The following is a 15,026-nucleotide window of genomic DNA, read 5'->3' as shown; positions in this document are numbered from 1 at the left end:
TAATTTTTGATTTATTGTGGAGATGAGGTCTCACCAAGTTGCCCAGGTGGGTCTCGAACCTGCGGGCTCGGGCAATTCACTCACCTCAGCCTCCCAAAGTGCGAGGCTGAGCCACCAAGCCCGGCTCCAATTTCTTAAAATAAGACAGCAACGTGAAGTTTACTGTACTGATCAGTCTTTCTTCAAATGTCTCTGTAGCATGCAATACTGTTTTGATAGCATTTTACCCACAGTAGACCTTCTTTTAAAATTGGACTCAGTTCTCTCAAACCCAGCCACTGCTTTAAGTTTTAAGTTTATGTAATATTCTAAATCCCTTATTGCCATTTCAACAGTGTTTACAGCATCTTCACCAGGAGTAGATTCTATCTCAAGAAACTGCTTTCTTTGCTCATCCATAAGAAGCAACTTCTCATCCATTCAAGTTTTATCATGAGATTGCAGTAATTAAGTCACATCTTCAGGCTCTACTCCGAACTCTGGTGCTCTTGCTATTTCTACCACATCTGTAGTTACTTTGCCTATGGAAGTCTTGAACCCTCAGAGTCATTCATGAGGGTTGGAATCAACTTCTTCCAAGCTCCTGTTAATGTTGATATTTTAACCCCCTCCCATGAATCATGAATTTTCTTAATGGCATCTAGGGTGGTGACTCCTTTCCAAAAGACTTTCAGTTGAATTGCTCAGTTCTTTTTTTTTTTTTTTTTTTTTTGAGTTGGAGTCTCGCTCTGTCACCCAGACTGGAGTGCAGTGGCTGCTCCCTGCCACTGCAGCCTCGACCTGCTGGGCTCCGGCGATCCTCCCGCCTCAGCCTTCCAAGTAGCTGGAACTATAGGCACGCGCTTCCACGCCCGCTAATTTTTGATTTACTGTGGAGATGAGGTCTCGCCAAGTTGCCCAGGTGGGTCTTGAACCCGCGGGCTCAGGCAGTCCACTCACCTTGGCCTCCCAAAGCACGGATTACAGGCTGAGCCACTGAACCTGGCACTTTGCTCAATTCTATCAGAGGAATCGCTATATATGGCAGTGATAACTTCATGAAATGTAGTTTTTAAATAAGACCTGAAAGTTGAAATGACTCCTTGGTCCATGGGCTGCAGAATGGGTATCATGTTAGCAGGGGTGAAAACATTAATCTTCTTGTAAATCAGATCTCTTGGGGTGACTGGGTACATTGTCAATGAGCAGTAATATTTTGAAAGGAATCTTTCTGAGCAATAAATCTCAATAGTGAGCTCAAAATATTCAGGAAACTCTGCTGTCAACAGATGTGCTCTCATCCAGGCTTTGTTCTTCTAACTCTAGAGCATAGGTGGGGCAGATTTAGCATAATTCTTAAGGGGCCTAGGATTTGGGGGATGGTAAATGATCATTGGCTTCAACTTAAAGTCACTAGCTACATTAGCCCCTTACAAGAGAGTCAGCTTGTCCTTTGAAGCTTTGAAACCCGGCATTTTCCTCCCTAGCTATGAAAGTCCTAGATGGCATCTTCTTTCAATAGAAGCTTTTTTGTCTACACTGAAAATCTGTTTAGTGCAGTCCCCTCTATCAGATATCTTAGATCTCCTGGGGACTTACTGTAGCTTCCACATCAATACTTGCTGCTTTGCCTTGTACTTTTATTTATTTATTTATTTGAGTTGGAGTCTCACTCTGTTGCCCAGACTGGAGTGCAGTGGCACACTCCTGGCCACCGCAGCCGGGCTCCGGCGATCTTTCCGCCTCAGCCTTCCAAGTAGCTGGAACTATAGGCACGCGCAGCCACGCCCAGCTAACCTTGTACTTTTATGTTATGGAGATGGCTTCTTTCCTTAAACCTCATGAACTAACCTCTGCTTGCTGCATATTTTTCTCCCACAGCTTCCTCACCTCTCTCAGCCTTCACAGAGTTGAAGAGAACTAGGGCCTTGCTCTGGATTAGGTTTTGGCTTCAGAGAATATTGTGGCTGATTTCTTCTATCCAGATCACTAAAACTTTCTCTGTATCAGCTGTAATAAGCCTGTTTCATCTTCTTCTCATTTGTCTGTTCTCTAGAGTAGTAGTTTTAATTTCCTTCCAGAACTTTTCCTTTGCATCCACAACTTGGCTTTAAGTACAAGAGGCTTACCTTTTGGCCTATGTCAGCTTCGTACATGTCTTCCTCTCTAAGCTTAATCATTTCTAGGTTTTGATTTCAGTAGGAGATGTGTGACTCTTCCCTTTCACTTGAACACTTAGAGACCATTGCAGGGTTATTAATTGGCCTATTTTCAATATTGTGCCTTAGGGAATAGGGAGACCCAAGGAGAGGAAGAGAGAGGAATAGCCAGTTGGTGGAGCTGTCAGAACATACACAGTATTGATTAAGTTTGCTGTCTTACATGGGTACAGCTTGAAATGCCCCAAAACAATCAGTAGTAACATCAGAGGTCACAGATCATCATAACACATGTACTAATAGGAAAAGACTTTGAAATATTGCAAGAATTACTAAAATGTGATTCAAAGACAGGAAGTGAGCACATGTTGTTGGGAAAATGGTGCAGATAGACTTGCTTGATATAACATTGCCACAAACCTTCAATTTGTAAAACAAAAACCACACAAAAACTGCAGAGCTCAATAAAGCAAAGCACATTAAATAAAGTGTTCTGGTAGTATCTTAAAAATACAGAAGTTAGCCAGGCACGGTGGCTTGCACCTGTAATCCCAGCACTTTGGGAGGCAGAGGTGAGAGGATTGCCTGAGTCCAGGGGTTTGAGACCAGCCTGGGCAACTTGACGAGACCTCTTCTCTACAATAAATTAAAAAATTAGCGAGGTGTGGTGGTGCATGCCTGTAGTTCCAGCTACTTGGAAGACTACGGTGGAAGGATCGCCTGAGCCCAGCAGGTTGAGGCTGTGGTGGCCATGAGCGTGCCACTGCACTACAGCCTGGGCGACAGAGTGAGACTCTGACTAAAAAAACAAAACAAAACAAAAAAACCCAGAAGTTTATATCCTCTTAAGAAACCCAGAATTAGTCAGTCCAGGGCTTGTCACTTCAGGGACCTAGGTGACGTATGTCTAGTTTTACATCCAATTACTGTTACACAGTCCAGTATGGCTGCTGGAATGCTAGCCTTTACTTTCACATTCAAGCCAGAAGGAATGAGTAAAGGATTGCCTTCTTTACTCATTCCTTTTAGGATATGTCATGGAAGTTGTATTTACTACTTGGACACAATTTCATTCTTCTTTATGGCTGCATAGTATTCCATGGTGTGTTTATTTTCATTATCCACTGATCAGTTGATGGGTGACCTTAGATTATTTTAATACTAAGTTGTTGGCTGAGGTGTCCTTTCCACAGACTGGGCATGCTGTATTTTCTCATATTTTTGGAGACTAGAAGTTCAAGATCAAAGTGTTGGCAGCTTTGCTTTTTCCTGAAGTCTCTGTGGCTTTCACATGGCTACTTTCTTTCTGTCCTCACGTGGTGAGTACTCCATGCCTCTGGAGTCCTGTATCTAAATTATCTCTTCCTATGAGGACACCAGTCAGATTGGCTTAGGGCCCACACTAATGGCTTCATCTAACTTAATCACTTCTTTAAAGGCCCTATTTCCACATAACAGTCATTTTCTGATATTAAAGGTTAGGGTTTTAATATAGGAATTTGGGGTTGAGGTTCACCATTCAGCCCATAACACTGCTTCTGTTTGCATGTTATGGACAACAACTTTGTCACATACTCATATTTAGCTACAATGGAGATTGGGATATGTGTGTGTGTGTGTGTGTGTGTTTTTCCAGGAAACCCTGTGCCCTAACTAAAACTCAGTCATTCCTTTATGAAAGAGGTGATTGGATATTGTGGAATAAATAGCACTTTTTTCTTTGCAGCAGAAGCTCCAGGGCTCCTGGTTCTTACCAATTTCCAATTCCTTCTTTGGAATTGTTGCTGTCTCATTTCTCTGACCGATTTCACATTTGGTCTTAGACTTTTCTTTCTTTCTTTCTTTTTTAGATTTGGGGGTACACATGCATATTTGTTACATGGAAATATTGTGTAGCAGTGGGGATTGGGTCTCAGGTGACCCATTCCTCAGATAGTGATCAGTGTTCCCCATATGTAGTTTCTGAACCCTAACCTTCCTCCCCCTGTGGGTGTCAGCAGTGTCTATTGTTTCCATCTTTGTGACCATCTAGTTCCCACATATGAGTGAGAACATGTGATGTTTGGTTTTCTGTTTCTGATTCAGTTTACTTAGGATGATAATCTCCAGCTCCATTCATGTTGCTGCAAAGGACACAATTTCATTCTTCTTTATGGCTGCATAGTATTCCATGGTGTGTATATTTTCATTATCCACTGATCAGTTGATGGGTGACCTTAGATTATTTTAATACTAAGTTGTTGGCTGAGGTGTCCTTTCCACCTAACAGTGGTGGTGTTAACTGCTAAGGTTCCCTGACTTAATTGCATGGCATTTAAGTTAGCAATAGAAGAAGGCATTCTGAAAATGCCATGAGCAGTAGGCAAGTTGTGATCTTTTTCTTTTCCAGATGTCTTGTCTGGGTTGAGTTGGGAGTAGTTTCACAAGAGGGTAGACTTAATTTTTCATGTCTTTTCTATCCCTAAGATTCTGTGATGTTTCCTGCATAGAGGCACTACTTTGATAAAGCTAAAGAAAATGGAAACAGTGGAGGAGAAAGCCTTCACTGTTCCTCTTTGCTTCAAAGAGGAGGATATTTGATTTGTTCTATTTTACTTGAAGATGTAAAATGGGCAGTTTTAGCTAAGAATGTAGAGAAGCTGACAGAAACTGTAATGAGACCCAATCAACACTTCAGTCCATTGATCAAAGCACCTGCAGTTCTCATTTTAAGGCAAGTACAGCCTTTACAGATATTGAGCAAAGAAAGAGAGTACATGTCCAGAACATTTTAATCTTGCTTCTCTCTTTACTTTGCCTAAGAAATTGCACTGGACACCAGCCAGCTGCTGTGGGTTTCCTTACATATCAGTGAACCCTTCTGCAGTTATAGAACAGAATGGTTTTCATGCTTCCCTGATTTGCAAAATTGGCACAATTATTATTGTTTTGTTGTTATTGTTATTGGCCTGGTACTTACTAGTGAAGCCTATGATAAGTGACTTCTTCAGTCCTTTAAGGGCTTGGTGACTGTCATATAACTACAGCTTTATGTGTTTTCATAAGTACTTTACACTCTATTCCCATATATTCTGCTTTCTCTCTTTGAAGAAGATGGAGAGTTAGACCTATAGCTCTCATTTGTTATCAGTAGGCCCTTCTTTCTGTCCTCCTCCCACAGGCTGTTAGGCATTTACCTCTTCAGGCATGCAATTATCATATTGCTTTTTTTGTGTGCGTGACCTTTATTTTGACACTGTAGTGAAAAGAGCATGGAGTTTTGGAACTGAGTATACCCAATGTTGAATCATGGCTCTTTACACATATGGCCCTGAACAATTCATTTAATACTTCTGAATGTTAGTATCTTTGTTTATAAAATGAAAATAATGCTTTATACCTTGAGAAGATCGAGTAAGTTGAATCAACTGTAAAAAATTCAAAGTTATGAGTAGTGGGCCCAGGCTAAAGGGGAAGAGTTTAAAAACTTAATTTTTGAATCCAAAATATGTTCCCCACTGATACTGTCTGAAGAGAGGCCTCAGGTCTAGACACCCTTCCCATCCCATACTCCATACTCCAGTGGCTGGCCACTTTGGAACACCTAGAACTTTAGCTTTGAGATCAGACACAGCTAGGTTGGAATCCTGCCCTTGAGCCCTCTCATATTGATTGACTTGGGTAAGTTATTTTATTTCTCTGAGCTTTGGTTTCTTCATCAGAAAAATACCCTAACAAAGAGTTGTGTTAGGATTATTATTTTATTATTATCTAAATAATAAAAACCAAAATTAACGTCGTAGAAAGGATGTAGACTTTGGAAACATACAACACCAGGGTTCAGGTTTGATTCTGCCACTTGGTGGAGCTTGATCAAGTTGCCTGGGTATACTTGGTGAATGTGAGTTTACGTGTATAAAGCACCATGCTCATAATCATGCTCAATAAATATTAGCAACTTTTCCTTTTCTCCTAACTCCAGTGTCAAAGAACATAAGAAAAGGCTTGTGGTGTATGAACACCTAGTCTGTTTTTTTTAACCTACCATTTTACCCCTGTGGATGTTTTGTCCCCACTGCTTGATTCCTAAGGGTATTTTTTTTGGTGTGGTTTAATAACATATAATAAAATGCACAGATCTTAAGCATTCAGTTAATGAGTTTTGATGGTTGTATTCACCCATGTAACCACTGCCCAAATAAAATAGAAATTTCCATCACTTCTGGAAGGTTACTTATTTCTCTTTCCAGTCAATATTTACCCTCCAAGTCCTGAGCGACTACTTTTCTGATTTTGATCACTGTAGGTTAGTTTTGCTTGTTCTTGAACTTTATGTAAATAGATTTATATAGTATGTATTTTTTGTAGGAGAGTCTCCTTTTTTTAATTTACCATAATAGTTTGGTGGTTTTTTTTTTTTTTTTGAGTTGGAATCTCACTCTGTCACCCAGACTGGAGTGCAGTGGCATGCTCATGGCCACCGCAGCCTGGACCTGCTGAGGTCAGGTGATCGATCCTTCTGCCTCAGCCTTCCAAGGAGCTGGAACCACAGGCATGCACCACCATGCCTGGCTAATTTTTTGATTTACTATAGAGATGAGGTCTTGCCAAGCTGACCAGACTGGTTTCGAACCTGTGGGCTCAGGCAATCCTCTCACCTCGGCCTCCCAAAGTGCTGGGATTATAGGCATAAGCCACTGCGCCCAGCCACCATAATTATTTTGAGATCCGTCAATGACAGAGCAACACCTTGTCTCTAAAGAAAAGTATCAATTGGGAGTAATTTGCTATTCCCTTCCTCCCTCCCTCTTTCCTTTCTTTCTCTTGACAGGATCTCACTATGTCACCCAGGCTGGAATGCAGTAGTATGATCATAGCTCTCTGCAGCCTTGAATTACTGGGCTTAGGCAATCAGCTGGGCCTATAGGCACATGTCACCACACCTGGCTTATTTTTTTTTTAATTTTTGTAGTGGCAAGGTCTTGCTATGTTGCCCAGACTGGTCTCAAACTCCTGGACTCAAGCAATCCTCCTGCCTCTGCCTCCCAAATTACTGGGATTGCAGGCGTGAGTCAAGGCTCCAGGCCAGTAATTTACTATTTTTACACACATTAGTAAAGGACTGGAAAACTTTATAGGGAATTTGCCACAGAGTAATCCAGAATTTTTAGCCTCTAGATATTGTCTCTTACTTGCATTCTTTCTACTTAGCCTTAGACTAAAAGGGAAAAAAGTACCCCCATATGATGTATTCCTTTTGGCCCAATGCCTAGAAAGTTGTTTATAGAATTAATGGAAGGATGTATAATCTCAGTGTGCTCTGGAAGGTACTTACCTTGCAGTCAAAAAATTTATGGGGAATATGCAGTATTCTCCCTGAAAAAATTGCCGAATCTTGGCTCCCAAGCATCCTCCCCTGTATCATCCTGTTTACTCCTCTTCCTGCCCATCATATCCAACAGTCTCCTCTGTGCAGCTTTGAGCCACTGAGTGTCCTCAGGAGACATTCTGCCTTTGAAATTGTGCTGTTTGCCTGGATGAAATGTACGCTGTGAACAAATAGATTGTAGGGAGGTTGTCCCTGGGAGCTTAATGTCTTTGCTTTGTTCTAGTCATGGTTACATGTGAAATAGTTCCTTTCTTCTTTTCCCACTGAAAAGTCTCCCAAGCCTTAATTTCCTCTCTATACCAAATAAACTATCAGGAGCTGAAATTATTTCTCTGCTTTTTAACCTTCTGCTGGCTTTGTCTTTGCTCTTTAAGGCTTTTTTGGTTAGTAAATTGTCTTGCCCTTCAGCTGCAACATTCACTTTTGCTTTGGCCCAGAAAAGTCTGTTTCCAGGAATCCTTATGCCCCAAGAGTAAGGAGAGCCTTCTGCATTGGATTACAGGATTGGGAATGACCTTATTTAAAGGTTATTTTGGAGAGCAAAAGCTATCCCCAGCCTAAGAAATAGGATTTTAAACATGGTTTATCTTCCAATGGATCTTGACTCTGGAATAGTAACACTCTGACCCTCCTCATTACTAGCTTCTCTCTACTTGGACAACTTCTTTTATCCTAGAAGCAAAATGGTGAGGAGACTTAAACTGTGTGATTTAAAGAGATGGGAATGTTTAGAGAAGGAAATAATGTAAAGTTGTCTTTTGTAAAGAGCTGACTTGGAACCAAGATTAAACTTGTTCTTTATGACTTGTGCAGAAAACTAAACTGGAGCCAGTGGGAAGAAGTACCAGGGAGCTGAATCTTGCCCTTTATGAGGAAGGTGGTCCTAAAAGAAAGGGTTTGTATTTGAAGGTGAAGATTTTCCCTTCACTAAAGGTATACAAGCAGGGACAGGATGGCTGTTTTTCAGAGTTACCAGTGATTCCAGAACCTAATTATGGCAGACGATTGATGTAGAAGGATGGAGCTGAATGAGCAAGCTTCTAAGTGCCATTCTAATTATGAGAGTCCATGATTCCTTTGTAGCTTTGGTGGACTTCTCATTTTCTTTTCTGGTCTTTGACCATCTGTCTCATTGTGTAAAGGTTAAGAAAGCAAGTACCAGAACCGTATTTCACGGCTTTGAGTCCTGGCTCTGCCATGTACCTGTTATATGCCCTTTTAAGTAAATTATTTAGCTTGTCTGTGCCTCAGTTGACTCACCTATAAAATGGCTATGATAATAATAACATGTATGTCATGGGGCTGTTGTAAGATTAAATAGATACATAAAGTACTTTAGGATAGTACCTGGTACAGTATAAGCACTAAAAAAATTTTAGCTGATTATCATTATCATCTGTCTCCCTGTCACTTATTTCTACTTATAGAGCTGGGCTTCTCTGTCTGGCCTAGAAAGTTACTCTCTTAATATACCCTTTCTTACTATCTGTCAGGATGCTGAGAGAGTAAACGCAATTCAAAATAGCTTAAATGAGTTGAGGCACAGTGGCTCATGCCTATTATCCCAGCACTTTGGGAGGCTGAGATGGGAGGATCACTTGAGGTCAGAAGTTTAAGACCAGCATAGTGAGACCCCGTCTCTACAGAAAATAGAAGGGAGGCATGTGCCTGTAGTCCAGGTTACTTGGCAGGTTGAGGTGGGAGGATCACTTGAGCCCAGGAGTTGAAGGCTATAGCGAGCTATGATTACGCCACTGCCCTTCAGCCTGGTGACAAAGCACGATCGCCTTCTAAAAAAAAAAGAAAGAAAGAAATTTAAATAATAAAAAATAGCTTTGTTTCTTCATGTAGCAAGAAGTATATGTGAGACAGGGAGGGCACAGGCTGACTAGAAACTAGTTGTTTAGTGTCTAGTCACAGCATCGGGGACACAGGCTTTTTTCTCTGCTCCCTCATCCTCCATGTGTTGGCAGGATATTGCCCCAGTTCAGCCGTCATCTGCACCACAAGATCACCTTCAGCAGAAGCCAATGCCCATGTTTTTCTAGTGGTTTTTAAGACATGTAAATACAGTAGAAACCTTTTCCTTGAAGACATCCAGCCAGAAAAGTTCCCTCATGTCTTGCTTGCCCCTTCTAAAACCAGTCTCAAAAAAGTAAACCAAATTACCACAATTGGTTTAGCTAATTAATATCCATTCCTAGAGCTTGAGAATAAGCCTACCTTATTTGAGCATATGCTCTCAGAGGAAGGTAAACACCAGAAGAAATCTGAGTTAGGTGAATGAGTGTAGAAGTAAGGGGAGCTGGGTAGCTAGCTAGCATAGCGTGCTACCTTACTTTTCCTCTGCGGCTTCCTTTTTCTCAGTGTCAGAGTTACCTGGTTTTACACAGCTCTTTAAGAGGCCAGTAGTCTCAGTAGAATGACTACTAAATTCTTAAAATGGGTGGTTCACTCACTGCCTGTTTTATAGGTGCCTGTAGGAATTGAAGGTTCCAGTCTTCCTGTTTCCCTAGTGAATGAAGGAAATCATGTGGCTCCTTAAAACTTGAATTTGGCCGGGCTCGGTGGCTCAGTCTGTAATCCTGCGCCTTTGGGAGGCTGAGGTGAGTGGATTGCCCGAGCCCGCAGGTTCGAGACCCGCCTGGGCAGCGAGACCTCATCTCTACAATAAATCAAAAAATCAGCCGGGCGTGGTAGCACATGCCTGTAATTCCGGCTACTCGGAAGGCTGAGGCGGAAGAATCGCCGGAGCCCAGCAGGTCGAGGCTGCGGTGGCCGGGAGCGGCCACTGCACTCCAGTCTGGGCAACCGAGTGAGACTCCAACTCAAAAACAAACAAACAAAAAACCTTGAGTTTGAATATGTTACCATGTTCCGCAGGTGGCTGTTGTGAAATACCATTTTTTGTTTGTTTATTTGTTTGCTTTTCTAGTGTTTTAGCTAAGAACAGTGCTTGGATGCTGAAATTATCCCAGGTGTCCAAATAGTTCATCCTTTCCTGGCTCACAGGTGAAGGAGAGCTGTAAAGCTGTCATTCTGATTTGTAGAAATATACCTACTTGAAAACTAAGCCCTGTCCTGGAAAAATAAACAGCCAACTGCTTTATATTTTTCCATATCACCTTCTCTTTCTGACAGAGAAATCTGTTTGAGGTGATTAAAGCCTGGAAAAGGGAAAAATAATGAAGGTCTATCTTGTGGTAAAAGAAATAAACTTAAGCCGGGCTCGGTGGCTCAGCCTGTAATCCCGTGCCTTTGGGAGGCTGAGGTGAGTGGATTGCCTGAGCCTGCGGGTTCGAGACCCGCCTGGGCAGCGAGACCTCATCTCTACAATAAATCAAAAAATCAGCTGGGTGTGGTAGCACGTGCCTGTAATTCCGGCTACTTGGAAGGCTGAGGCGAAAGGATCGCCAGAGCCCAGCAGGTCGAGGTTGCGGTGGCCGGGAGCGGCCACTGCACTCCAGTCTGGGCGACAGAGTGAGACTCCAACTCAACAACAACAACAACAACAAAAAAGAAATAAACTTAATTTTATGTGACTCTAAGGCTGATTTAGGATCAAGACTGAAGCAGTTCATAATTTATTATAGGGAGCAACTATATAACAGTTAAGATTATTTCAGAAATAGTGAGATGATCTTGGTCCAGTTTTCTAGAAGAGGCTAGCAGGCCTCTCAGGAAGTTGCAGAAAGGAGTTCTTTGGGGAGTGGGAGAAGATTGTATGAGGTCACATCTACAAACTTTTCCAATTTTTATCTTTATTAATGTTTCCTAGCTAAGGGATATGGAAGGAGGCATGTGCTGAGTTTTACTAGTACTTCAAACTTAAGAGAACTGAGGCTTCATTTACCTGTTTGACGGTACGTAGGAAATACATGCATAAAGTCCCGTGTACAACCAGTGATCCATAAAGCTCTGTAGGTTGTAACTCTTTTTATAGAAGCCTGTAGCTACTGAATCAATTAATTTGAAAGTAAAATATTGGTCAGTCTCGGTGGCTCAGCCTGTAATCCCAGCACTTTGGGAGGCTGAGGTGAATGGATTGCCTGAACCTGAGGATTCGAGACCCGCCCAGGCAACTTGATGAGACCTCATCTCTACAGCAAATCAAAAATTAGTCAGGTGTGGTAGCGCGTGCCTGTAGTTCTGGCTACTTGGAAGACTAAAGCGGAAAAATCGCTGGAGCCCAGCAGATTGAGGCTGCGATGGCTGGGAGCGTGCCACTGCACTCCAGTCTGGGCAACAGAGTGAGATTCCAACTCAAAAAAAGAAGAGAAAAGAAAAAAAGAGAAAGTGGAATATTGAACATTTTCTTTTGTAGTCAGTTATTTCCAGTATTTCTTATCTTTAAATTCAGCTGTATTACGTTGTGATTGTATGAATGACACTCTGGCCCTTTAAAGAGAATTTTTCTAGCCCTAAGCAAACTGAACCTCCAGGCAGCTGCTCAGGAGCCCACACAAGGTGAACAAAGTCGTCATCTTGCAGACCATGTAACTTAGGTCAGGATGAGGTTTCTGTTGTTGTTCTCCCATTGGGATGAATACCTGTGCTTCTTGAAAGCCTTCTGGGTCTTACCCTTTAAACTGATTTGAAGGAGAGAAAAATGTCTGTTGTGGCAATTTTCTTAAAGCATTCTTAACCATTTTTGCTAGTTTAGCTCTATTTCTAGGGCCATACTGGAAATAGATGTGATATTTAGCAAGGTTCCTAATCTGATCTTTTTTTTTTTTTTTTTTTTTTGAGTCGGAGTCTTACTCTGTTACCCAAACTGGAGTGCAGTGGCCGCCCCCGGCCACCGCAACCTCGACCTGCTGGGCTCTGGCGATCCTTCCATCTCAGCCTTCCAAATAGCCAGAACTACAGGCGCGTGCTACCACACCCGGCTAATTTTTTTATTTATTGTAGAGATGAGGTCTCGCCAAGTTGTCCAGGTGGGTCTCGATCCCACGGGCTCAGGCAATTCACTCACCTCAGCCTCCCAAGACGCGGGATTATCTAATCTGATCTTCTTAAAGGAGGGAAAGAGGTATTGAGGATTGAGATACAGTTAGTAAGCCTATATAAGGAGAAGCTTCTACAGACCATTGTTGGAGCTAAGCATGTTTGCCTTCAACAGTTGGAGACATGAATCTGTGTATAGAGTATCAACTTCCAATTCTTGGTGTGTGCTTGGAGAACTGTGTTGGTGTCATTACAGGATTTCTCAGGTAGTGATAATAAGTGGTGGAGAGCCAGCCACAGCTGCACTGTACGTACTTGTGTCATTGGGAGGCAGTAGTTTGAATGAATCCAAATGACCAAAAGCAAAGGGAAGATTCCTCCTCCAGGGAAAGACATAGTCTTTCTGAAGGAACGATGTCTACATAGCTCTCCTCTTGCTTTATCTTTTGCTTAAGATAAGAGAAATAATTTAAGATTCTTTAACCATTGTCTGACTTACCTTCTTTTTCATGGGGGAGTATCTTAAAGTTAATAACAATGTTGTAGTTTGTGGTGGCTGTGGAAGTTCTCCCTAGGGAAAGGAGAATGCTCCTCTCTAATCGCGAATAGAGCTTTATAATATATTTTTCTTCTTTCTGAAGAGACTCTAGTGAAATAAGTTATTGAGCTGCAAATGTGAACAGATTTCTTTTTTTCTCTTTTCTTTTATGTTGGAGTCTCACTCTGTCGCTCTGGCTAGAGGCACGCTCATAGCCACTGCATCCTCAACCTGCTGGGTTCAGGTGATCTTTTCGCTTCAGTCTTCATGTACCTGGAACTTAAGGCATGCGCCACCACACCCAGCTAATTTTTGATTTATTGTAGAGACGAGGACTTGCCAAGTTGCCCGGGCTGGTCTTGAACCCATGGACTCAGGCAGTCCTCTCGCCTCAGTCTCCCAAAGTGCTGGGATTACAGGCATGAGCCACTGCATGTGACTGTAAACAAATTTCTAAAGACAACAAGAAAGGGCAAATGAAGTGTCAAGAGGACTCATACTAAATTGCTTTAGAACTGAATCCTAGTGAATTTCAAAATAATTATGCAGAGTAAAAGAGTCCAGACAGTTTATGATTGATTTCATTTATTTAAAATTCTAGAAAATACAGACTAAGCTATAGTGCCAGAAAGCAGATCAGTGGTTGAATGGGGCTGGTGGGGAGGGGAGGGAGAGATTATAAAGGGAATAAAGAAATTTAGGGGGACGTGATAGGTGTATTCACTGTCTTGATTGTGATGATGGTTTCACAGGTATATGCATGTGTCATAACCCATCAAATTGTACATTCTAAATATATGCCGTTTATTATATTTCAATTTTACCTCAATAAAACTTTTAAAAAAATGAATCCAGGGGCAGCATTTATCATAAGACTCTTTCCTGGGTTATAGGAAGATTCCTGGAACAATTGTACCAGTGTGAAATACAAGTCTTATGTGTGTGTTAAGTATGGATACACACTTCCTGTTTAATGCATTTGGTGTTTCTTTAGGAGTCCATAGAGGCTACTGTATTCTATTGAAGAACATGTCTAACAGTAACACTACTCAAGAGACCCTGGAAATAATGAAAGAATCAGAAAAAAAGCTGGTGGAAGAATCTGTAAACAAAAACAAGTTTATATCTAAAACTCCAAGTAAGGAAGAAATCGAGAAAGAGGGTGAAGATACCAGTTTTCGTCAGGAGACACAGGTAAGGATTAGAAGTACATCTTGTATACACTCTTTATACCTGAATAGAAGTGGAAATTTATAGGGACACACTTATACAAACACTTGATTCTCCTTTTAAAAACTCCAACTTCAGCTCTCAAGACACATCTCCCCATTTTGTCATAGAGTCCACAGTGAAGTCTAAAGAAGACAGAGTGACATTCCTAATCCTTTTGGACCTGAGTTCACTGGTTCTTGCTGTATCTGCTGCATCTTGATATTTTTTAACTATCAAAAAATGAACCATATACAAACACATCTTTAACAAGTCATAAAATGACTCATATAATAAACTCTTAAGCTAGGGCTATCGGGCCTTACATACAGTGTTAAATTCATATCCTGGTTGTGTTATAGCAGTCAGCATTTTCTGGGTCAGAAATAGCCTCTGAACTTGCCACTTGGTGAATGTGAGTGAGAAGAATTTATTTCACTCTTTGGTTGCCAGGTTGTTATCTATCTAAACTCATACTGCCAGACTTCTTCCAGTGTTCTTCTTTGGTATCTACCAAAGTCCCAGCCAGCCTGAACTCCAAGCCTTCTCTGGCCTACCTTTTCTTTTCTTCTGTGGTCACTGCTGGTTTCTTCTGTCATCCAAGTCCAGCTTAAATAAATCCTTTCCTTTGTGCCCAAGGGTGAGACTGGCCTTTTTTTTTTTTTTTTTTTTTAATAAGCTCAAGAGATAGACCATAATGCTAACAAGAAGTTAGATTAAAAAGCAGGGGCAAGCTGGGCTCGGTGGCTCAGCCTGTAATCCACGCTTTGGGAGGCTGAGGTGAGTGGATTGCCTGAGCTCGCGGGTTCGAGACCCGCCTCAGCAG

The 15,026-nt window shown here is 41.7% G+C and overlaps 1 protein-coding gene across 13 annotated transcripts in view; it reads left to right on the top strand.

Annotated features, from left to right (window-relative positions):
* Positions 1–15,026, top strand: part of R3HDM2 (R3H domain containing 2) — a 138,827-nt gene that overhangs the window by 75,571 nt on the left and 48,230 nt on the right. For 12 of the 13 annotated variants that reach the window (XM_021710681.1, XM_021710684.1, XM_021710679.1 and 9 more), the window contains exon 1: positions 14,021–14,185. In XM_021710681.1, the coding sequence (XP_021566356.1) occupies positions 14,021–14,185 (165 nt within the window). Of the gene's footprint in view, positions 1–13,985; positions 14,186–15,026 lie in introns of those variants that run through there. The other variant, XM_021710672.1, reaches the window with a different exon arrangement.

The sequence above is a fragment of the Carlito syrichta genome, unplaced genomic scaffold (assembly GCF_000164805.1).
Source record: "Carlito syrichta isolate Samal-C Ts95f unplaced genomic scaffold, Tarsius_syrichta-2.0.1 Scaffold297317, whole genome shotgun sequence".
NCBI classification, from domain to species: Eukaryota; Metazoa; Chordata; class Mammalia; order Primates; family Tarsiidae; genus Carlito; species Carlito syrichta.
This window is presented reverse-complemented; position numbering and strand designations above follow the sequence as displayed.